General features: G+C 49.1%; 1 protein-coding gene across 16 annotated transcripts in view; it reads left to right on the forward strand.

Annotated features, from left to right (window-relative positions):
* WWC1 (WW and C2 domain containing 1) overlaps positions 1 to 23,138 on the forward strand; it is a 175,539-nt gene that overhangs the window by 121,957 nt on the left and 30,444 nt on the right. For all 16 annotated transcript variants that reach the window (XM_015141371.3, XM_015141372.3, XM_015141373.3 and 13 more), the window contains 6 exons: positions 4,762 to 4,851; positions 6,596 to 7,131; positions 11,083 to 11,191; positions 11,754 to 11,834; positions 13,185 to 13,271; positions 14,297 to 14,489. In XM_015141371.3, coding sequence (XP_014996857.1) covers positions 4,762 to 4,851; positions 6,596 to 7,131; positions 11,083 to 11,191; positions 11,754 to 11,834; positions 13,185 to 13,271; positions 14,297 to 14,489 — 1,096 coding nt within the window. The remainder of the gene's footprint in view (positions 1 to 4,761; positions 4,852 to 6,595; positions 7,132 to 11,082; positions 11,192 to 11,753; positions 11,835 to 13,184; positions 13,272 to 14,296; positions 14,490 to 23,138) is intronic.

A 23,138-nucleotide genomic window follows, 5' to 3' on the forward strand; every position in this document is an offset into this window, starting at 1 on the left:
TTGAGAACTTGATGTGCATCATTTTGCTTAAAGTTGCAGTTAGCAAGAACCTATCTACAATGTTGAGGATTTACTGTAATTACATTAAATACATATATGGTCTGAAGGCAGACAGACCAAGCTCTTCCCTTCTGTAAAATTGTTGGTTTCTTAAAACTGGAATTGGAGGCTCCTAGGGACCCCTAAGATATACCACATGTAGAAGCTCCCATCCTGTGCCAGGCGGTAGCCTATAAAATCTCATTTAAACCTCCCAGGAACCCTGAGGTTAATCCCCATTTTACAAATGAGGAAAGATGAGGCTCACCCGAGATCCCTAAGTGCCAGAGCTGGGATTAGAAGACCACAGGTTTGCTAGCCCCAGAGGCTGTGCTCACTTTAGGGTGCTTGCCACTCAGAAGGCCTTCTGTTACTGCCTTCAACCTCCTCTTTCAAAGGTCTGCTGGCTCCTCCGGAGCAGTGAGTTCACATAGCTAGTACAGGGAGGCCAGAACCTCCACTCCACTGCAGCTGCTGAGCGGGCGGCTCGGAGAGCCTGGTAGGAGAGTACTTGGGGCAAATGCAGTGATAGGGAAGCTGGAGTGCATGCAGGCAGGCAGCCACGTGTGCCCTAAGAGGAGTCTAAGGAGGAAGCCCACAGGAATGTGGTACCATGCTCATGGCTGTGGGTCTCCCACAGTGGGGAGACGGGAAAGCCACCCCAGCTGTCTTTGTGTCTGCAGCTGTTTCCTTCCAGCTCCCTGTCTGTCTGTCTGTGCTCATCCTTCTGACTCTGGTATTGTGTTTCCCTTCTCTCTTTGTTTCTCATGTGTGTGTATCTTTATTTTTAGTGTCTCTGTTTCTCTCTTTCTCCCCTCGCTCCTCTTTCTCTATTCTCTCTCTCTCTCTCAAAATGAGATTATTATGCTCCTCATCTTCACACGACAGCCTCGCATTCAAGGTGCCTTTGAGGACAGGAATAGACACATCCAGGAGAGGCTGACTGCAGGACCTGCCAAACCCCGCTCACAAATCAGTCAGACTCACAGGCATCCGAACAAACCTCATCCTACCCTCTGCCTCCCCCTCCTTCCCGAGGGCCTTCTCCACTGCTCCCCAGAGCTGGTGTGCAGTCATGCAGGATGCTCATTAGTGCACGGGCTCCCTGGCCCCACCCCAGGGACCAATTCTTCTGACCTGAGATGCAGCCCAGGTTCTTACATTTTTAACCGCCACCCAGGGTGCTGAGCTACAGCTTGTGGGGACTCCAGCCCCACCTTCTGGATCCTCTGCCTGCCTCCATGCTTGATGCGTTCTTGGCCTCCCAGCGTGTGCCAGGCATCACACACGTGTGCCATCTATCCTGCAAAACCCAACGCCACTGGGAGGTGGCCTCGGCACCTGTGCATTGCTAGCAGTAGCTAGCCCCTAATGCCAGGATGTCATGGCAGCCCAACTCCCAGACCCCTCATCATCCTGTTGAGGCTTCATTGGGGACCCACATTTGCTCCCAGCCCACACCTCTATGGCTTTTCTCCCACAGAGAAGAGGAAAACCAAGGTAAAAATGGTGAGCCCCAGCTGCTTCTTGATCCTGAACCTCAACTGTTCCTGAGCTTTCCTTTTATACTGGGTCAAGAGATTCCACAGCCTTGTTCATTCTGTTGAAAGTCAAGGATTTTGTTCATTACGGGTTCTGTCTGTCACCCCACCGTGCACCCCCACCCCAGCCTCAGGCAGGACTCTAGAAGAACAGTGCCAGGGATTGAGCTGACCAAGAACCGTGCCAAGGCCACTCTTCCTGCTGCTCCTGTTGTCTTTTCTGTAATTTCACAGATTCAGTTGCCCAGTAACAAGCCCGACCCACCCCTCAACACTTTTCCATTGTGTCTAGAGCAAGCTCTGGTCTTTACTGCAGGGCGTGTGCTGGGGGCTTGGGTGTGTGGGTAGAGGGATGGCATGACTGGGCTTTTCCATGGAAATGAGCCCTTTCTAGGTTCACTTCCCAGTCCAGGGACCAGCTAGTCAGTCATCCCCTCTTCAGCAGGTTGACATGAGAGGATGGAGGCCAACAGTGGTACACACCTGTCCATGGAATGTATGATAACATACAGGTGTTTCAGCAGAGCTCGTAAACTGCCTGCTTCATCTGGAGAAAGAGTCATCCGTTCAGCAAATATTGAGCCTGTCTACATGGTGGGCACTATACTAGGTGCTAGGTGCTGAGTGAGCAAGACACAGGCTCTGCCTCTCTGCCGTCCCCCTGCAGTGCGGCAGCTTGCAAACCTTGGTGTGCCTAAAGATCACCTGGGAGGCTTCACGAAAAGAGAGATTTCTGGGCACTGCCCCTGGGCTTCTTGATTCAGCAGGTCAGAGTAGGGCCCCGGAATGTGCATTTCAATAAGCACTCCCCACTGTCTGATGCAGATAGTCTATGGGCCGCAAGCTGAGAAAGACTAGGCTAGTAGACACACGAGAGCAGCCCAGGTCACGAGTTTGCGAGGGGACGGGCTTATTTGATAGGGTCCTTTATTTTGTGGTGGGCGCACTCCAGGGGTTGGAGAGCCATTCCAGGGGCAGAGACACACCTGGAGTCCGCCCAAGCTGCCCTCCATGGGGGATTTCAGGAGAGGTAGGGGCTGAAATATGGTCCTAAAGCCAGAGGTCTCTTCCAAACAGAAGGATTTGCCTCCAGGGAGATGGTTTACTGAATTGGGCTTTGTTGTCAGGCATGCCTAGGTGAAAATCTTTGCTTCCGGTTCTGTGACATTCCATCACATCCACTAACTTCTCCTGACTCTCTGGTCCTATTCTCTCCAGCTCCTTTGCTGACTGTTGCCAGTCTACCCAACCTCAGAATGTTGTGTGTACTCAGAGCTTGGTCCTAGACCTTCCCTTATTTTCGATTCTGTATTGTGCCCTAAGATGGTGCATGAGTCTGCTAAGGCTGCCATAACAACGTACCACAGACTGACTGGGTGACTTAAACAGTGGACATTTATTTTCTCACAGTCTGGAAAGTAAAAGTCCAAGATCAGATGTCAGCGGGGTTGCTTTCTTCTGAGGTCTCTTCCCTTGGTGTGTAGATGGCCTCCTCCCCCCTCCGTTTCACATGGTCTTCCCCCGTGCCTGTGCCCTAATCTCCTCTTAGAAGGACACCAGTCATACTGGATTAGAGTTTGCCCTACTGACCTCATTTTACCTTAATTACTCCTTAAAAGCCCTATCTCCAAATACAATCACATTCGGTGGTACTGGGGCTTAGGACTTCAAAGTAGGATTTCAGGGGAACAAAAATCAAACCAGAGCAGATGGTAATCTCATTCAGGTAGTGATCCATCTGATAGGGACCCACCCCCCCGACCTTCACAGCAGCCCACCTATTCAGCGTTCATACCCACATATCCATAATAGATCTCTTCTCGTCCCCCGGGTTCCCCTGCCTCAGCCTTCTCCTCTTAGCAGATGCCATCTGCAGGTCCACTTGGGTGCCCATAGCAGTAACCACAGAGTCTTCCCCATTTACTTCCTCAGCCTCACCCGCTCCTGCAGCCTAGGCACTGTCTCTGTCTCTGCATTGCTCAAGCTTCCACCATCTCGGTGACACCTCACAGCCACCCTTCCTGCATTCAGTCTTCAGCCTCCTGCCCATTGTCCTCCCCACAGTCATGGTGACCTCAAGATGACGAGGTCTCTGCTAAAGCCCCCGCTTGGAATGTTCTTTCCTCCTGCACTTTTCCTAGCCAACTGCTGTCCATTATCCATCCTTAAATTTCTCTACTAGTCAGGAATCTAACTGCTGCAAGAAACAGCCCCCAAAGTGTCTGTGGCTTCACACAACAGGCTTATTTCTTGTCCGTATAATGTCTAATTGGGTATGTCCGGTTAACAGGCAGCCTTCCATGTGGTCATTCAGGAACCCAGGCTCTTTCCATCTGTGACACCTCCCACTTTGAGTCCACGAGAGTCCATGCAAGAGACAGTGAAGAAGACACACCCACTGTTCTTAACTACCTGTGCTCATATCCCATTGGTCAGAACTTGGTCATATGCCCTGCCCACCCGGCCGCAGGGAAGGCTGGGAAAATGGTCCAGCGACAGGGCAGGGTACACACTGCCAGTCTCAGCCACAGAGTCACTTGGCTGGAAGAGGCTCACCTGCCAGTTCAAATTGGGCCTCTCCTTTTGTGTTCTTTTCTACCATTGTGTACTTTTTCTTGATGGACCTTGTCATACACTGTGTTAAATAGCTATTTGAGTATTTGTTTAATATCGGTTCTCCCCAGTAGAGTGTAAGCCCCATAAGAACAGAAACAAGTCCTACTGTGCTCACTCACTACTTTATCCGCAGTGCCATGGGAGGGGTCCAGTACGAAATGGGCACTCAGTAAATATGAGATGAAAGAGGGAGGAAGGAAGAGAGAAGGAGGGTATGGTTGGGTGAAGTCCTAATTCTGCCACTAATTCCACAGCTTTAGGTAAATTATACAGCTCTAAGGGCCTCGACTTCCTCTTATGTAAAGTGGTAGAAGTCATTCTTACTATGCAGCATTATTGTGTGACTGAATTAAGGCGTGTCCTAAGGTTCCTAGCAGAGTGCCTGATATGTATATAGTGGGTGAGTGATACTGCAGTTATCATGTATGTGGATGCTCTAGCTCCCTGGCTGCCATGGTCAAATGCTTGCGGAAAGTTCTTGTGCCTGTGGGTCTGGGTGTACATGTAAGAGTACATGCCTGAGCTTCCTTTCAGGGCATCCCTCTCATGCTTTCTCTCCCTCCAGGTTAAAGTTAAACAGTAAGAGGAACCAGCTGGTGAGAGAACTGGAGGAAGCCACTCGGCAGGTGGCAACTCTGCACTCTCAGCTGAAAAGGTGAGTGGTGGGCGGTGAGGCCACTGCTCCCCTGGCCATGGCCAGACATGGGTGTCCTCAGTGTCCCAGCCCAGGCTCTACCCTTCACTTGTCCTCCGTGGCTTGAGTGTGGACGTTTAGAAGCACAGCAAGTGGATTGTCAGCAGACTCGGGCGTGGCCTGGTGTGGCTAGGAATAGGGGTCTTGACCTCTCCAGACTGACAGCACAAAGAAGGCCCAGGCAGGTACTAGGAAGTCTTAGGAGACTTGGCTGGGTGTCATGGCTCACACCTGTGATCCCAGCACTTTGCGAGGCCAGGGTGGGTGGATCGCTTGAGCTCAGAAGTTTGAAACCAGCCTGGGCAACATGGCGAAACCCCATTTCTGCTAAAACTACGAAATTAGCCAGGTGCGGCCGGGCGTGGTGGCTCAAGCCTGTAATCCCAGCACTTTGGGAGGCCGAGACGGGAGGATCACGAGGTCAGGAGATCGAGACCATCCTGGCTAAAGCGGTGAAACCCCGTCTCTACTAAAAAAAAATACAAAAAAAACTAGCCAGGCGAGGTGGCCGGCGCCTGTAGTCCCAGCTACTCGGGAGGCTGAGGCAGGAGAATGGCGTAAACCCGGGAGGCGGAGCTTGCAGTGAGCCGAGATCGTGCCACTGCACTCCAGCCTGGGCGACAGAGCGAGACTCCGTCTCAAAAAAAAAAAAAAAAAAGGAATTAGCCAGGTGTGGCAGTGCATGCCTGTGGTCCCAGCTACTCAGGAGGCTGAGGTGGGAGGATGACTTAAGCCCGGGAGGAGGCTTACCGTGAGCCGAGATCGTGCCACTACACTCCAGCCTGGGTGATAGAGCCAGACCTTGTCTCCAAAAACAAAAAAAAGACAGGAAACTCACACTGCCACCTGCCTGTACAACGCAGAGAAAGTAGCCTCAGGCCTGGGCGTCCATAAACAACAGTGCATCACTGGAATCTGATAACAACATTTTGTTTCATTAGATTTTTTTCTAATGGTGGCCTTCTCTTTGTAGTAAGTGATACTGCTTTTCAAATTACACTTAGGATGTAAAGTTTTCTTTAAGATAGTTGTTTTAAAGTATTAAAACAGTGAGTTGGGGTGGGCGCAGTGGCTCACGCCTGTAATCCTACCACTTTGGGAGGCCGAGGTGGGTGGATTGCCTGAGCTCAGGAGTTTGAGACTAACCTGGGCAACAAGGTGAAACCCCGTCTCTACTAAAATACAAAAAATTAGCCAGGTATGGTGGCGGGCGCCTATAGTCCCAGATACTCAGGAGGCTGAGGCAGGAGAATTGCTTAAACCCAGGAGGCGGAGGTTGCAGTGAGCCGAGATCGTGCCACTGTACTCCAGCTTGGGCGACAGAGCGAGACTCCGTCTCCAAAAAAAAAAAAACCAGTGAGTTGATTTCAAGAAAGACATTAAGAAATTTTTATTTCATAGTGGATTCAACTATGAAAAAATATACAAATGCAATGTAGCCCATTGGAGCTTTGGGAAACAGATCTAGAGGAAAAAGTGAACTTTTAAGGCAGCTAACTTGAGTCCAAAGCCCAGCTCTGCCATGTCTTGATTATATGGCCTTCTTGGGGTATCAGTTTTCCATGAAATGGGGGTGAAGGGTCTACCCTAGAGATTGCCAAGCAAGTCTAGTGAGATCATGGTGCTTTCCAGAGCCCAGCAGAAGGTCTCAGGGGGCCCACTTCACTGTGTGCATCTCACTGTCCTTCCCTTCCCGGTGTCCCAGTCTCTCAAGCAGCATGCAGTCCCTGTCCTCAGGCAGCAGCCCTGGATCCCTCACGTCCAGCCGGGGCTCCCTGGTTGCATCCAGCCTGGACTCCTCCACTTCAGCCAGCTTCACTGACCTCTACTATGACCCCTTTGAGCAGCTGGACTCAGAGCTGCAGAGCAAGGTGGAGTTTCTGCTCCTGGAGGGGGCCACCGGCTTCCGGCCTTCGGGCTGCATCACCACCATCCATGAGGACGAGGTGGCCAAGACCCAGAAGGCAGAGGGAGGTGGCCGCCTGCAGGCTCTGCGTTCCCTGTCTGGCACCCCAAAGTCCATGACCTCCCTGTCCCCACGTTCCTCTCTCTCCTCCCCCTCCCCACCCTGTTCCCCTCTCATGGCTGACCCGCTCCTGGCTGGTGATGCTTTCCTCAACTCCCTGGAGTTGGAAGACCCAGAGCTGAGTGCCACTCTTTGTGAACTGAACCTTGGTAACAGCACCCAGGAAAGATACCGGCTGGAGGAACCAGGAACGGAGGGCAAGCAGCTGGGCCAAGGTAGAGAGCACCATGCCCAGAGGGTGGGAACCGGGAAGAGGGAAAGAGATACTCCGTGCTCAGAACCCCCAGTGATCATTCTAGTCTATATTTGCTGACTGCTTTCTGTGTGCTGGGTCTTTGTATGGCAAGTATATTTATTCAGTGGGATATTTATTAGCTCAGTATTTTTGAGGTCCTGTGCGAAGGGTTTTTGGTAGTAGATTCTGTCTTCCAACAGACATTTAGCACCTTATAAAACTAAGTGTCAGGTCATCCTGTGCTAATGGATACACATGGATTCATCTGTCCATTCATTCAACAGATACGCTGTGTGTCAGGCACTGGGTTGGTCACTAAGGATTCTGTGTTGAAGACAGACAGGGCCCCTGTTCTCATGAAGCTTATGTTCAGATGGAGGCACAGGGAATGAACCTGCAACCAAACAAGCATTACAAAGGAAATAAAACAGGGAATGTGATCCAGGCTTTCAGGCTGGAGGTAGGACTGCCGGGGCAGGTTGGGTTGTGAAAGAAGATGACATTTGAGGGTGTCTTGAATGGTGAGATGGAGCCAGCCTTGGGAAAAGCAAGAGCAAAATCTCTGAGGTCAGAGCAAGGGAATAGAAGGGGAGCCAGGAAGCCGTGAGTCAGAGGTAGGGGTTACCAACTACACTGGAGAACTAGGCAGAGTCCAGATCCTGAAAGGCCTGGTGGGCTATGCTAAGGAGTTTGGATTTTATCCTAATTGCACTGGGGACCCATATGACTGTTTGAAGCTGGTAATGATATGAACTGACTCCCATTCTGCATGGGGTCAGAAGGAACACTTTGGTGGATGTTGGTCGGGATTTAAGTTGGAATCTTCAAAACAGAAGATGATGCTGACATTGACAGCTAAGATTTATTAGGAGAAAACCTTTTTATCTTTAGCAGCAACCACATAATAAATCATAATAGTTAACTTTTATTGGGGATGTATTATGAGTTGGGCAATGTGCTTAATATATGGGGAAATTGGTTATTTCTATTCTGTGCATTTCACTGATGAGGAATTGGAGATTCAGAGAGGTGATGTCACTTGCCTTAGGTCACCCAGCCAACAAGCGAGGAAGCAGGGATAGGAACCTGAGTCTTTCTGGCCCCAGAACCCAACCCCTTTATTGTCATGCCTTAGGCTGGGAGGCAGTTCAGTGTGCACATTCATGCCAAATCCTGGTGCTTGGGGCCCCACCAACCCCATCTGGCTCTGGGTGTGAAGGTCAGGACTGAGTAGGGTGCTCGGTAAACTCACCTGGGCCTCCTTGGCTTTCCTGGCCACAGTAATAATAGCTCACAATAATCATAGCTATGCTATATATAGTACAGGTGTTTAGGATTCAGGTACTTCTGTGCATATTTACTCATTTAAGCCTCACAACACCTCTGGGAAGTGTTTGCTATTTTTAATCTTTTCTCTTTTTTTTTGGAGACGGAGTCTCACTCTGTAACCCAGGCTGGAGTGCAGTGGCGCCATCCTGGCTCACTGCAACCTCCACCTCCTGGGTTCAAGCGATTCTCCTGCCTTGGCCTCCCAAGTAGCTGGGATTACAGGTGCACGCCACCATGCCTGGCTAATTTTTTGTATTTTTAGTAAAGACGGGCTTTCACCATGTTGACCAGGCTGGTCTTGAACTCCTGACCTCAGTTGATCCACCCGTCTTGGCCTCCCAAAGTGCTGGGATTACAGGCGTGAACCACCAAGCCCTGTCCCTTTTATCTCCATCTTAAAGATGAAAAAAGCAAGGCACAGTGAGGTTAAAAGATTTGTCTGAGGTTAGTCCCACAGAGTGAAATGGCAAGACCGGGACTGGCACAAGGACCACCTGCTCAGAATGCACACTATTATCCATGTGCCGAGTTCTGTCTACAAAAAGCTTGTGCTCCTGGCTCCAGGTGAGGCCAGCTAGAAGCAGCCAGACCCATATTAGCCCCGTGGCTCCAGGCATGGGCAGGAGTGCTGCTGCTGTGCCCAGAATTGTCCATTTGTGTGCAGGGGCCAGGGGGGGCATGGTAGGGAAATGAGGTTTCCTTGTTAACAAAGGCCTTGAGTGCCAGTGTTTCCTTAGAAGAGGAGCCGGGAGATCCCTGGATTTCCCTCATCAGGAAGGGAGTCTTGCTGAGTGCTCTCAAAATAAAAGCAAGCGCCCTACTATAGCAGGCGGCAAGCTTCAGAAAATTGTTCCCTGGAGAGGAGGGGGCACAGGTGGAATCTCTAACGAGGCTCAAGGGGCATGCCTCTGATGGCAATATTAAGCCAAGTCAGGACACTCAGACCCCAGCTATGTCCTGTGAAGTGACCCCCTCTTCTCCCCTCCCCAACAGTGTCCTTGGGGCTTGTGGGCCTAAGACAGCACATTAGGCTGGGCACACACAGGTCTCGGGATGGCATTTCCTTCGTGCCATCTCCAGAAGCCTTCCCTACAGCGAGCAATGCCAGGCAGAGCTCAGACGCTAAGCAGGTTATGTGATTAGTGCTGCTGTTCAGTCAGCAGACAAATTAATCTCCTTAAGTGGTTTAGTGGAGGGTGGAGATGTGTGGGTCTGAAAGCAGGAGGTCTCCACGGGCTCAGCAGGCACGGGACACAGGCTTGGCTTCCCCATCGCCAGCACTTGCTGTCTCCCAGACCCGCCTTGTCACCCATCGCCATCGCCAGCCTGCCATGCCCCGGACTCTGTGCCCCTCAATGCTACGAGCCGTTGCCCTTCTCCAGTCTGTCCGCAGGTGCTCAGAGGTGTTAGCTGTGAGATTGTAAGATCTGGATCTGGCCTTCCCCCCTGCAAGGAGGGCAGGAACTGTCTTATTCATCTTTGTAGTTCCGAACATGGCAATGGGCCTGGCATATCGTGGGTGTTCATTACTTGGGCAAGGAAGGAATGTGCAGCATGTGTTGAGTGCTTAGTTATGAGCCTCAGATCAGAGACTTTCAAGGGCCCCTGTTAAGGGTAGGGAAGAGGAGGAGCTGAATTAGGAGTGGAAAGGGATAGGCAGTGGAAGAACGGGTGCTTAATCTCTCCCTTCTCTGTCCTGAGGGTCCAGGGGCTGTTATTTTGCCCCAGGTGGGTAGGGATGGATCTATTAGGTTGGTGCAAAGTAATTGCGGTTTTTGCCATTGAAAGTATAGATATCCACAGTGATAGGAATAGTAGGGGCAATAAGGATAGCTGTAATGAGTTGTGTAGAGCACTTTGCCTGCCTGCACCAATCTCTATATTAAGGATTTCCCCTATAATGTCTCGCTGAGTCCTCTCAACTTGGATAATAATAAGTAGGTATTATTATCCAAGTTTTCCAAATGAGGCATCTGGGGCTTAACGGGATTAAGTCAGTGTCTCAAGGTCATGAAGTAGTAAGTGGTGGAACTGGATTTGAATCCAGGCAGTTCGACTCCAGAGCCTGGGATGGTAAAACACAAAATTACGTGTGACTCCTTCCATCACCCTAAAGCAAACTTAAAAAAATTTTTTTTTGCTTTAGCATTTAGAAGTGGTTGGAATTTGGTGGAACCATCTTTCATCCATAGAGAGTGTATCAAAATTGGGAGTTCAGGCTCCCAAAATCCCAAAGTGTTGGGATTACGATGGCTCACGCCTGTAATCCCAGCACTTTGGAAGGTCAAAGCAGGCGGATTTCTTGAGACCAAGAGTTCAAGACTAACCTGGGCAATATGGCAAAACCCCATCTCTGCAACAAAATAATAATAATTTAAAAATTATCTGGGTATGGTGGCACATGCCTGTAGTTCCAGAACTTGGGAGGCAGAGGTGGGAGGATCACCAGAACCCAGAGTGGTCGAGGCTGCAGTGAGCCACGATCATGCCGCTGCACTCCAGCCTGGATGAGTGAGACCCTGCCTCAAAAACAAAACAAAATTGGGAGTTGCAAAGACAGTTTTCTGGTTCCTGAACCTGACTTTCCATTTTCCTTCTCTAGCTGTGAATACAGCCCAGGGGTGTGGCCTGAAAGTGGCCTGTGTCTCAGCCGCGGTATCGGACGAGTCAGTGGCTGGGGACAGTGGTGTGTACGAGGCTTCCGTGCAGAGGTGGGTGTCTGGGTGCTGGCTCTCTCTGTGGCCACGTAAGCCATGAACTTTGAATATCTAGAGCCTAGGCCTGTGGGGTGGCTTAGGTTTTGGCCCCCACAGTGTGTGGGAGGAGCCCCAAGAGGGCATGACCCCACCTTCCTCTTGGCAGCCCAAGGCACAGACAGCATAACTTCTCCTGGGGTTAGAGATGCTTCGGGTTTAGGGGAGTGCTAGTTCTGTGGTAGCTACGAAAAAGGTGTATGGCTAAGGAGCAAGCGCTAGAGGAAGGCCAGGCCCCTTAAGAGAGGAGTCCAAGCTGGGCATAGTGGTGTGAGTCTGTAATCCCAGCTACTTGGGAGGCTTCAATGGGAGGATCACTTGACGCCAGGAGTTCGAGACCAGCCTGGGCAAAATAGTGAGACCCGATCTCTAAAAAGTTTTTTTAATTAAAATTTAAAAAAGGACCTGGAGGGAAGCTGAGCAGACCCCAACTTTCCTTCCTGGGGATGTAACCCCAGCCTCCCAAAGCAGTTTGTTCACTGCAAGGAAGCCTAACTCCCCCTCCCCTGTTGCCTTTCAGACTGGGTGCTTCAGAAGCTGCTGCGTTTGACAGTGACGAATCGGAAGCATTGGGTGCGGCCCGAGTTCAGATTGCCCTGAAGTAAGTGACAAGGACAATGAGGACAGAAGGAACCATCTGTGTGGAGTCCCTTCTTCATCCGCAGCATTCCCCTGCATTTACCTTCACAGCCGCCCAGGGTGGAGGGCAGCACCAGCAGGACCTGCTGGCCATTGCAGCTTCTTAACTGAAGGGACGCTGATTCATTCCTCACCTCCCAGCCGTCCGCTTTACAGATAGGAGAAATGAGGTTTTAAAAGACCTTATGACTTGGCCCAACTCACGGAGCTGGCTGGTGGCAGAGCCAGGACTGGGACTGAGACCTCCTGCCTCTCAGTATGTTTGTTCATTGTTGCTGTGGCTTTTGTCTTTCCATCCCATCTAGGTTTCATTGACCTGGATGGAAGCTGATCGCTGGGGGCTGCAGCCCAGATTGGGTCAATACACACATGGTGGTTCTTTTTGTTTTCTCTTGTTGGAGGATGATCTCAATTTTTTTGTTGTTGTTGTTTGTTTTTTTTTTTTTTTTTCTGGAGACAGGGTCTCACCTGTCACCCAGGCTGTAGTGCAGTGGTGCGATTTAGCTCGCTGCAACCTCTGCCTCCTGGGCTCAAGCGATTCTCCTGCCTCAGCCTCCTGAGTAGCTGGGATTACAGGCGTGTGCCACCACGCCTGGCTAACTTTTGTATTTTTAATAGAGATGGGGTTTCACCATGTTGGCCAGGCTGGTCTCAAACTCCTGACCTCAAATGATCTGCCTGCCTCGGCCTCCCAAAGTGCTGAGATTATAGGCATGAGCCACCACACCTGGCCTTCAGTATTTTTTAATAGGAATTAGTTGACAATATTACCATATCATGAAATTTCACCCATATTTATGGGTTCTTTTTAAAAATTCAGACAACTGACTAGGCGTGGTGGCTCACACCTGTAATCCCAACGCTTTGGGAGGCCAAGGCAGATGGATCACTTGATTGCAGGAGTTTAGGACCAGCTCAGGCAACATGATGAAACCCCATCTCTACTAAAAATACAAAAAATTAGCTGGATGTGGTGGTGCACACCTGTAGTCCTAGCTACTCAGGAGGCTGAGGTGGGAGGATCACCTGAGCCTGGGAGGTCGAGGCTACCATGAGCCCTGATCATGCCACTGAACTCAACCTGGATGACAGAGTGAGACCCTGTTTCAAAAAAGAAAAATTTTTTTTCAAACAATTGACAGCTCTAGCTCTACATCCCTGCATGGCAGCAAAGCACTGGGCCCGTGCTCTTGAGCTCACCATAGTCCGCAGGGCAGCCAACAGCCACGTCCTGTGACTTTTAACAGAGAGAAGAAATGAGAGAGATGAGTGTATTATTAATAGGTACTTCATATGCCCCTTTTCATTTCAGGTATGATGAGAAGAATAAGCAATTTGCAATATTAATCATCCAGCTGAGTAACCTTTCTGCTCTGTTGCAGCAACAAGACCAGAAAGTGTGAGTATGTAGCTGGACGGGTGTGTATCATACTCTCACCCTCCGGAGTCACCCCTGGGGGTCACTTTTCTGCCCTGTCCTGATCCAATTATGGGCCATGTCAAGACACTGTGGGTTTGTAATGCATATGGCTGTGATGCTAAATGTCAGTACTGTGCATGTGAATACAGGCACAATGGCAAGCACACCAACTGTAAAGACAAGCACTCTAGATGACTGTGTGAATTCCTGCCCCGTGGCATGCTGAGCACCTGCTGAATGCCAGCTCTAGGAATGGGGTGGTGAGCAGATCCTTCCTGGGCTCTACCCTCCTGGACTTTGAGCCTCATGGAGAGAAATGGTCACAGTCTGTTTTATCTTCTCCAAAGCTCAAGTGTTTCTTACAGAGAGAGCTGGGTCTTCTCATTCCAAGTCAGCACCAGTCACTGTGCTTCTCTTGGAGGGGTGTGACTGCGTGTTACCTTGATGCTGATAGGATGCAAACACCTGCTCTGTCCGCATGCGGGCTCCTCCCATGGTAGATGGGTTTATCCTTTATTGCACTCATCTGCCTACAAGTTTTCTCGGATCATAAGGCCCGGAGGGTGGCAACAGAAGCTTATGTGTCTGTGGTCTACACCCAGCCAGCCTGTGAGGGTGGCAAATATGGGAAGAAGGAAGGACAGGAAGGCAGACAAAACAGAAGGAAGACAAGATGGGATGCTTGGGTCATTTTCAGTCTTTTGCCCACCCAGATGGTGCCAGGCTGAATAGCCTTCTCCATAACTCACTGGTACTCAGGCAGGGATATCTGTGGGATGATGCCTAGAAGTGAAGGGTCTGGACCAAAGGACAAATGCATCTGGAATTTTGTTCGATTTGTCAAAGTTTCTTCCAGTGTATGGGGCCTGATTCCCCAGATTCCTCACTTCTACAAACTCTCATCCACTGTTGTTTGCTTAGGGATTTCAGCAGCTGTTTAGTTCAACACTTAAACCCCAGACATGGGCTGACCCAAGGTTTCCTGCGGTTCTGTCTCCCTCTAGGAATATCCGCGTGGCTGTCCTTCCTTGCTCTGAAAGCACCACCTGCCTGTTCCGGACCCGGCCCCTGGACGCCTCAGACACTCTAGTGTTCAATGAGGTGTTCTGGGTATCCATGTCCTATCCAGCCCTTCACCAGAAGACCTTAAGAGTCGATGTCTGTACCACTGACAGGAGCCATCTGGAAGAGTGCCTGGTAAGGGCCGTGTCTGGCTGGCTGGTTGGCCTTCTGTGTGTATGGAGATTGGTCCACCCTGAGCTTCAGGAAGAAGGCTTGAAGGAGACGCAGGTTGTGCTATCAATCAGGCTCATCTTGGAGTCTAGGCAGCAAGGCTTCCACAGGTGAATGTTGTTCTCAGACTTAGGGCAGGAGGGAAGGAAGTCTTTCGCGAGAAGAAGAATAAAGGACCAGAAAGTGCCTTTTGAAACTGGCAGAAGCTGGAAAACGCCGCATGCCGCAGCTTTACTCTACAGCATGAGAGATTAGATAAGCACAGACTATGGCTGTGTGGTGGCTTTTGTCTGTAATCCCAACCCTTTGGGAGGTCAAGGCCAGAGGATCGCTCAAGTGCAGGAGTTCGAGAGCAGCCTGGCAACACAGCAAGACCCCATCTCTACAGAAAAAATTAGCCAGGCTTGGGTGCATGCTTGTAGTCCTAGCTACTCTACTCTGGAGGCTGAGATGGGAGGATCCCTTGAGCTGCAGTGAGCTGACATGCCACAGTATTCTGGCCTGGGCAACAGCAGAACCCTGTGTCCAAAAAAAAAAAAAAAAAAAACACACAGAATAATGAAAACAAACACATAGGCCTTCACATCCCACCTTTACCACTTGCTGTATAGCTGGATGACCTTGGGCAAAGTACTTAACATCTCTGATCCTCATTTTTCTTATCCATAAAATGCAAATGATAATGCCTCCATCATGCCCACTAGAAGGATCTTTATAAGGACTGAGATAGCACCCGTAAAGCACCCATTCAAGTGTCTGACCCACAGTGGGTTCTCATTGAATGGGGCCATTGCTAGTCTCCTCCCTGAAACTGACCTCCCCTGGCTTCCATCTCTCACTGCATTGGCAGGAGTCAGGACTGGGAATGAAGTAGCCCAGGTACATTGTGTCCTAAGAGACAGGCAGACCCAAGTGCAGACAGATACTCAGCTTTCCCATCTGTAGAAGGGGGATTTATATAATAGCTAACTCGGGCTTACGATGTACAAGTGAATTAAAAGAAGTAAAGGGCTTTGTGAACCCTGATGCCATTTAGTGTTAGAGTATTTTAATGATACCTCAACTGTGAGCACGAAGGAGCCCAAGCGTGGGCATTATACCTAGAAGGTTGCTCCACTCGTGCTCAGATCTGTACTGGGAGCTTGTTGTGTCCCCACCCCTGTGTCTGCGGCCGGGGATTCAATGGGGAGCCAAACAGACAAGGCGCCAGCATCGATGGCTAAGATGTAAACAAACTGTGAGGAGGGCCGTGTTGGAAATGGCTGGGTTGAAGTGATGGAGGAAAATGTGGGATGCGTGCAAAGGGGAGAAACAAGATGTGTACACCTCTCCAAACCTCTCCTGCCTCCATGTCTGGAAGCTGGAATGTGGAGCTTCTCACTGCCTTCTCGGAGGGCTCACCCCTTTCTCCTGCTGTAACTCACAGGCGTTTGCCCAGAGAAGGGAATCTCTTTGCTCTCCACCCTTGCCTTGATCTTCATGCTCTGTAAAACCCTTCTCTATCATGGCATTGTGGGGCCACATCCTTGGATTGTGGCCTGGGGCTGTCACCAGGCTTGCCCTTCCAGCTGTGTCTCCTCACAATCTTCAATTCTCAGTCTCATTTCCCTTGTCTGTAAAATCTGGCTCATACTGCCTTCCTGGAGGTGGTTCTCTGAAGACTAAACAAGGCGCTAAAGCAGCGCCTCAGACTGTACCATGCACACAAGTTACCTGGAGCTCTGGCTAAAATGCAGATTCTGATTCAGCAAGTCTGGAGCAGAACCTGAAAGTCTGCATTTCTAACAAGCTCCCAGGTGAGGCCAATGATGTTGTTACTGACAATAATGCAATAATTAATGCCAGTAGGATGCAGTTTATATGGCAGGCACTGAGCTAAGCTCTTTACATGCATTATCTCTGTTTTTTTTTTTTTCTTTAGTTTTAGACTGAGTCTCGCTTTCAGTCTCTGGAGTGCAGTGGCGTGATCACAGCTCACTGAAACCTTCGCCTCCCAGGTTCAAGCAGTTCTCCTGCCTTAGACTCCCGAGTAGCTGAGACCACAGGCGCACACCACCATACCTGGCTAATTTTTGTATTTTTAGTAGAGGCGGGGTTTCGCCATGTTGCCCAGGCTGATCTTAAACTCCTGACCTCAAGTGATCCGCCTGCCTCCGCCTCCTAAAGTGCTGGGATTACAGGTGTGAACCACCGTGCCCAGCCCATTATCTCTATTGATCCTCGCTCCAACCTTGCAAAATAGGTAGCGTATTCCAGTGGAGAAACTGAGGCACAAAGAGGCGAAAGACTTTTCCTAGATCACACAGTTAGGAAAGTGGCAGAAGCCATATTTGAACCCCAGCGGGTCTACCTCCGAAGTCCACACACGTCAGTGCCTCTGTGTTGTCTTTTTGCCAGCACAGGGCTCCCTGGAGCTCAGAGGTGGGGGTGGTGACTTGAAGGGGTTGGCAAGCCTGGTCTCCTCCAGCGAAGCATTCCCTTGGCTCTGGGCATTCCTAAACGAGAAGAGGCTAAATCCTATTTTCTTCTCCTAATTGGATGCCTTTTATTCCTCCTTCCTAATTGAAGTCTGGTCATTGCTGGTTGCCATAGCAGCAGCCAAAGCGCTCATCTCACTGTGGCTTGTCTCTGCCTGCGGCCAATGGGAAACCTCCTTTCCCGTATGCGGTGGGGACATGGAGTGTCAGGCTGTCGTATTTTGGTGGCTGGAGGAGGAGAGGAAGTGAGATGGGAGGAAAAAGGGCCTGTCCGCTCCCACGCAGAGACTCCGGGCAGCAGGGTGTGTGGAATCCCCAGTCCGTTTTCAGCCAGGCAGCAATAGCATCTGTACTGAGCTGAGTCTATGTGTCTACCAGTGGGCTAAGAACTTCGTGTGCAGTATCTCATTTAATCTTCGCGATCGCCCCAGGAAGATAAGGGATCAAGGCCCAGAAAGGCTAAGTAACCTGCCAGGTCATCCAAGGAGAAGATGGCGAAGCCTGGATTTGAACAGAGACTCCAGCTTCCTTATGTGTAGCCATCACACCATGCCACTTCTCAGGAGGTTACTATGAGTGTCTCTCATGTCCCCAGACCCAGATTACAGGTTTGGAGGACTACACTGCCCACCTTCCCAATATCGCAGGCAACAGTTCCACCAAATGCCCTAGCATGGCATCGCAGGGGGCCTAGTTGCCCACTGCTCTACTGCTGCGTTCAGTGCCACCCAGCCCAGGCTCTCTCGAGCTAGCCTGCTTCTCAGGCCCCACTTACATCCTATGGTTCACCATTACAACCGTTCCCTTGCTCCCTCTCACTTTGGCATACTAACTTGGCAAAACCCCAGCCCTGTCAAAGCGAGCTCTCCACCCCCTCCTCTCCAACTGAGCAACTGGAAAAAAAATGCACACAACCACGCTGTATGGTGTCATTTGGAAATGGTAATCACTCACTTCCCATGAGCCCTGAATACTGCCCAGAAATCATACTGTATCTCCCTGGATGATTTACTCACCCACTCATCACAATGACTAATTCATACTTCCCTCAGGGAGAGAAGACAGAACAGACTCAGAAGAGGGCCCCCATACCATATCTAGCTGTTCTTGTAAATTCTGCCATTTCCCTGGCTTCTGAGGATGGGCCTTCTGCACTCCTGTCTGAGGCCAGCGCCCCCATTTTCTCATAAGGACATTACTCCAGCAGCCATTCTGCTCTTTCCTCTGTCTTCAATTTTCCCTCTTCCACTGGATCCAGCCTATCAGTATACCATCATGCTATTATTTCTCCCATGCTCAAAACAAAACAAACGTTTTTTTGACTGAGGATCTTGCTTTGTTGCCCAGGCTGGAGTGCAGTGCTGTGAACTCGGCTCACAGCAGCCTTGACCTTCTGGGCTCAAGTGATACTCCCATTTCAGCCTCCCCAGTAGCTGGGACTATAGGCACATGACACCATGCCTGGCTAATTTTTGTATTTTTTGTAGAGATGGAGTCTCACTATGTTGCCCAGGCTGGTTGAACTCCTGGGCTCAGGGAGTCCTCCTGCCTCAGCCTCCCAAAGGACTGGGGTTACAGGTGTGAGCCACCACACCCAACCTAAAACTTTTTCGCCCCATTTCCACTTCCAACTACTACATTGTTTCTTTCGCTTTATTTATAGAAAAACTTGAAAGAAGTGTTCCCTTCCTCTCTGTAACCCAATCTACGTGGACTTTGGCCCTCATCTTTCTTTTTTTAATATTTTTTTACTTTTATTTTTTAATTTTTGAGAGAGAGTCTCACTCTGTCACCCAGACTGGAGGGCAATGGCATGATCTCGGCTCATTGCAACCTCCACTTCTTGTGTCCAAGCCATTCTCCTGCCTCAGCCTCCCAAGTAGCTGGGACTACAGGCACGCATTACCACACCTGGCTAATTTTCTGTATTTTTAGTAGAGTGAGGTTTCACCATGTTGGCCATGCTAGTCTCAAACTTCTGACCTCAAGTGATCCGCCCACCTTGTCCTCCTAAAGTGGTAGGATTACAGGTGCGAGCCACCGTGCCTAGCCTGGCCCTCATCTTTGTACCAAGGGTGTCCTCATCATGTTCATCAGTGAGCTCCTTGTTACCAGACCAGAGGCCAGTTCTCCATCTTCCTTCTGGACCTGCCAGCTACACTTGCCGCAGTTGCTGACTCCACCTCCCTCAACATCCTTTGCCCTTGCTTGGCCTCCTGGTTACCTTGCTCTTCCAGTGTTTTCCCCTCACCTCTAGCATCTTGGTCTCCTTTGCTGGTTCTTCCTCATTTCCCTGACCTCCCTATCTCAGAGGGCCCAGGGCTGGGTCCTTGATCCTCCCCTTTTCTACTCGTTTCCTTGGTGATCTCATTTTATCTCCCAGTTGCAAACCCATCCCAAGTGCAGGGCTCCAGCCTGGGCCTCCCCACACCCCTCAAATCTCTTATTTCCACTGCCTGTTCTGCATTTTCACTTAAACATAAAATAGGACCTCAAACTAACATGGCCACAAGAATGCCCCTGACCTTTCATCCTGTGTGTCCACTGTCTCAGCCAATGGCAATCTCATTCTTCCATTGCTCAGCTCAGACACCCTGCAGTCATCCGTAACCCCTCTCTTTCCCTTACCCCATCCTCTTAGCTCCACCTTCAAAAGAACCGTACATCCCACTTCTCACCACTTCCCCAGACCCAAGCCACTGTCTTTCCTTCCTTGGATGATGGCAGCCATCTCCTACTTGGTCTCCCAGCTTCTGTCCATTTCCCCTTCCTCTTTTTTCAACAAAGTAGCCAGACTAATCCTATTTAAATGTAAATCAGTGCATGCCATTCTTTTGCTAAAACCTTATGATGGCTTATGTCTCCACCTAGAGTCAACACCTGTGTCCTTTGCCTGGCCTCCAAGGCCCTTTGGGATTTGGCCACTTCTTATCTCTGGGATTATATCTGCAAAACTCTTCCTGCAGCCTCGTGTTCCTTGAATATGCCAACATGTGCTCCCCTCCAGGCCTTTGCACTTGCTGTGTCCTCTGCCTGGCATCCTGTCCTCCCAGGTGTTCCCTCACCTTCTTCCGGACTTTGTTCAAATGTCACCTTCTCAGTGAGGTCTTCCACCCTATGTAAATCCCATTACCCTCTCTGCTCTCTTACCCCTTCTAGCCCCCTTCCCTGTAGTATTTTTCTCTACACCACCTTTTATCACCTAACATTTCACTGTACCTCATAGATTCTAGGGTACGTGTTATCTTTACATTTTATTTCTGAAATCAAGATGCACTGTGTACTAGATGACAAGTTATAGTTTAATTGGCAACTATTTCTCTTTCTTGGTGCATAAAATAATGGTACACTTTTAAAGATGGCGTCTTAGATTCGATGAAACACAGTAAGGAGTTTACCTATGGAGTTGTTATCTGATTCCCCTAGACGCAAATATAAAGTCATGGGGCAGGAATATTTATCTGCCTTCAATTCTGCTCTGTCTCCAGCACCCAGAACAGTGCCTGGCACATGAGATTTCTCGGCACGTTTTTGTGTGTTGAATAAATGAATGAATGAATACGTAAATGCCCTCAAAGGTGCATCCAGTTTACTGAGGTAGACAATACTCACAGCTGTGAGCCGGCCCCAGATAAACAGTATATCTTGTTAGAATTAATAATAATTTGCTGGAAGTGTTACACCTCAAAGCTGTGATCCTGGTCCTTTCCCCTCATACCTCACACATGGCCTGGCATGTTCTGAACTGTAATATCCAACATAGCTGTCTATCTCCCTAGGAAACCATGAGCCGTTTTGGGGAAGAATCATATCTTACATGCTTCTGTGGTTCCAGAGTCTGCGAAGGGCTTAGGGAGTTTTTATTGAATGAATAAATGAGCAATAGACAAATATTTATATATATGTACATTTATTCTGGGTGCCTGAAGTGTGCCAAGCATTTAATTCACTCTGATCCTCCCAATAGGCGGGTAGGTAGGAGTTGTTTTCCCTGTTTTCCAGATGAGGAAGCTGGTGCTAAACAAGCGAAGTGTCCGCATCGTGCTTTCTTCCTCTCCCCACTCACCACTGTGCTCTCAGAAACCACCTTTCACTGTCCCAGACCTAGCACAGCTCTGCCACGTTCCGATGCATCCTGATGAATTGTAGCCCCCATAATCCCCATGTGTTGTGGGAGGGAACTGGTGGGAGGTAATTGACTCATGGGGGCGGTTACCCCCATGCTGCTAGTCTCATGATAGTGAGTGAGTTCTCATGAGATCCGATGGTTATATAAGGGGCTTTTCCCACTTTTGTTCGCCACTTCTCTTTGCTGCCACCATGTGAAGAAGGAAGTGTTTGCTTCCTCTTCTGCCATGATTATAAGTTTCCTGAGGCCTCCCCAGCCATGCTGAACTGTGAGTCAACTAAACCTCTTTCTTTTATAAATTACTCAGTCTCGGGTATGCCTTTATTAGCATGAGAACGGATTAATACACTTGGCTCAAGTCCATTTTGCAAACTGGCATTTGGTATTTCTACTACCCATCAGCACAGAGTCTGGGTAGCCCCTTACACACACCGACACTAGTGTGTTAGGGGAAGGTAGGCTGACCACCTTCCCAAACCTGACCAGGGCTCATTTTTGGACATGTCAAAACAATAAAGCCTCTGAGGAATGATTAATTAGTTTGTAGTAATTTCTAGAGAGGATGTAGGGGGGAGAAACAAAACAGTAAAAATATTAAGTCACTTGAAATAATTCCCTTTTCTGTGAGCTTATAGTCAGTTAGGTTAGTTTGTTATAATTTGTTTTCAGTTTAAGGGATATATTTACATAACTCAAAGAAAAATTGTATGGAAAGGTTTACTGAAGAGAAATCATGCTCTCTCCTCACCCCAGCCTCACTACCTATCCTGTATAGGTGACCACTTTGATTAATTTCTTTTTCATCTTTCCATTATTTCTTGTGCACGTATGATCATGTTCACTCTGCCTTGCACCTCAAACATGGTGCAATATATACATAGACTATAGACACATATACTTATCCCCCTCTCTCTTACACGAAAGGTAGCATATTATGTACTCTTTTCTGCACCGTGCTATTTTTTTTCTCGTAACTGTATAGCCTGGCCATGTCTCTGCATCAGTGTAAAGAGATCTTCCTCTTTTTTACACAGCTACATAATATTCCATTGCATAGATAGATTATAGTTCTTTCAGTCTGTTCCCTGTTGCTGGACCTTTGGGTCGTTTAAAATCTTTTGCTGTTGGCTGGGCGCGGTGCCTCACACCTGTAATCCCAGCACTTTGGGAGGCCGAGGTGGGCGGATCACCTGAGGTCAGGAGTTCAAGACCAGCCTGACCAACATGGAGAAACCCCGTCTCTACTAGAAATATGAAAAAAAAAAAAAAAATAGCCAGGCGTGGTGGCACATGCCTGTAATCCCAGCTACTCTGGAGGCTGAGGCAGGAGAATTGCTTGAACCTGGGAGGCAGAGGTTGCGGTGAGCCAAGACCATGCCATTGCACTCTAGCAGCCTGGGCAAAAAGAGCAAAACTCTGTCTCAAGGGAAAAAAAAAAAACTTTCACTATTACAAAGAGGGTCAGAATGAAGACTCCTTTTGTGGGTCATTTTGTACTTGTGCAGATTTCTGCAGGTGTATCTGTGGGATAGACAGCTACAAGGAGAATTACTCGGTCGAAGGGTAAAATGCGTTTATGTTTTTACTAGATATGACTAAATTCCTTCCATCAGGTTTCTGCCATTTTACATTCCCATGAGCAAGGTGAGAGAGAGCCTGTTTCCCCATAACCTCACCAACAGCATTTGTTGTCAATTTTTTAAACATTTGCAAATTTAGTGGAGGAGAAATGACAATGCAGTTTTCTACCTCACTTGGAATTAATTACTTGTTCAGTTCCTGAGTTCCTTGGGACAGTGCTGGCTCCCAGAAGGTGGAACCATGTGGGGACCATCATTATGCTCAGTACATAACATAGAACCTAGTGCTTAATATAACTAACACAGAATGGGAATTCAACAACAGAAAAATCAAATAACCCAATGTGAAAAGGAGAAAGGACTTGAATAGACATTTCTCCAAAATTAATATACAAATGGCCAACATCCATGTGAAAAGATGTTCAAC

Source organism: Macaca mulatta, chromosome 6, assembly GCF_049350105.2.
Source record: "Macaca mulatta isolate MMU2019108-1 chromosome 6, T2T-MMU8v2.0, whole genome shotgun sequence".
NCBI lineage: Eukaryota > Metazoa > Chordata > Mammalia > Primates > Cercopithecidae > Macaca > Macaca mulatta.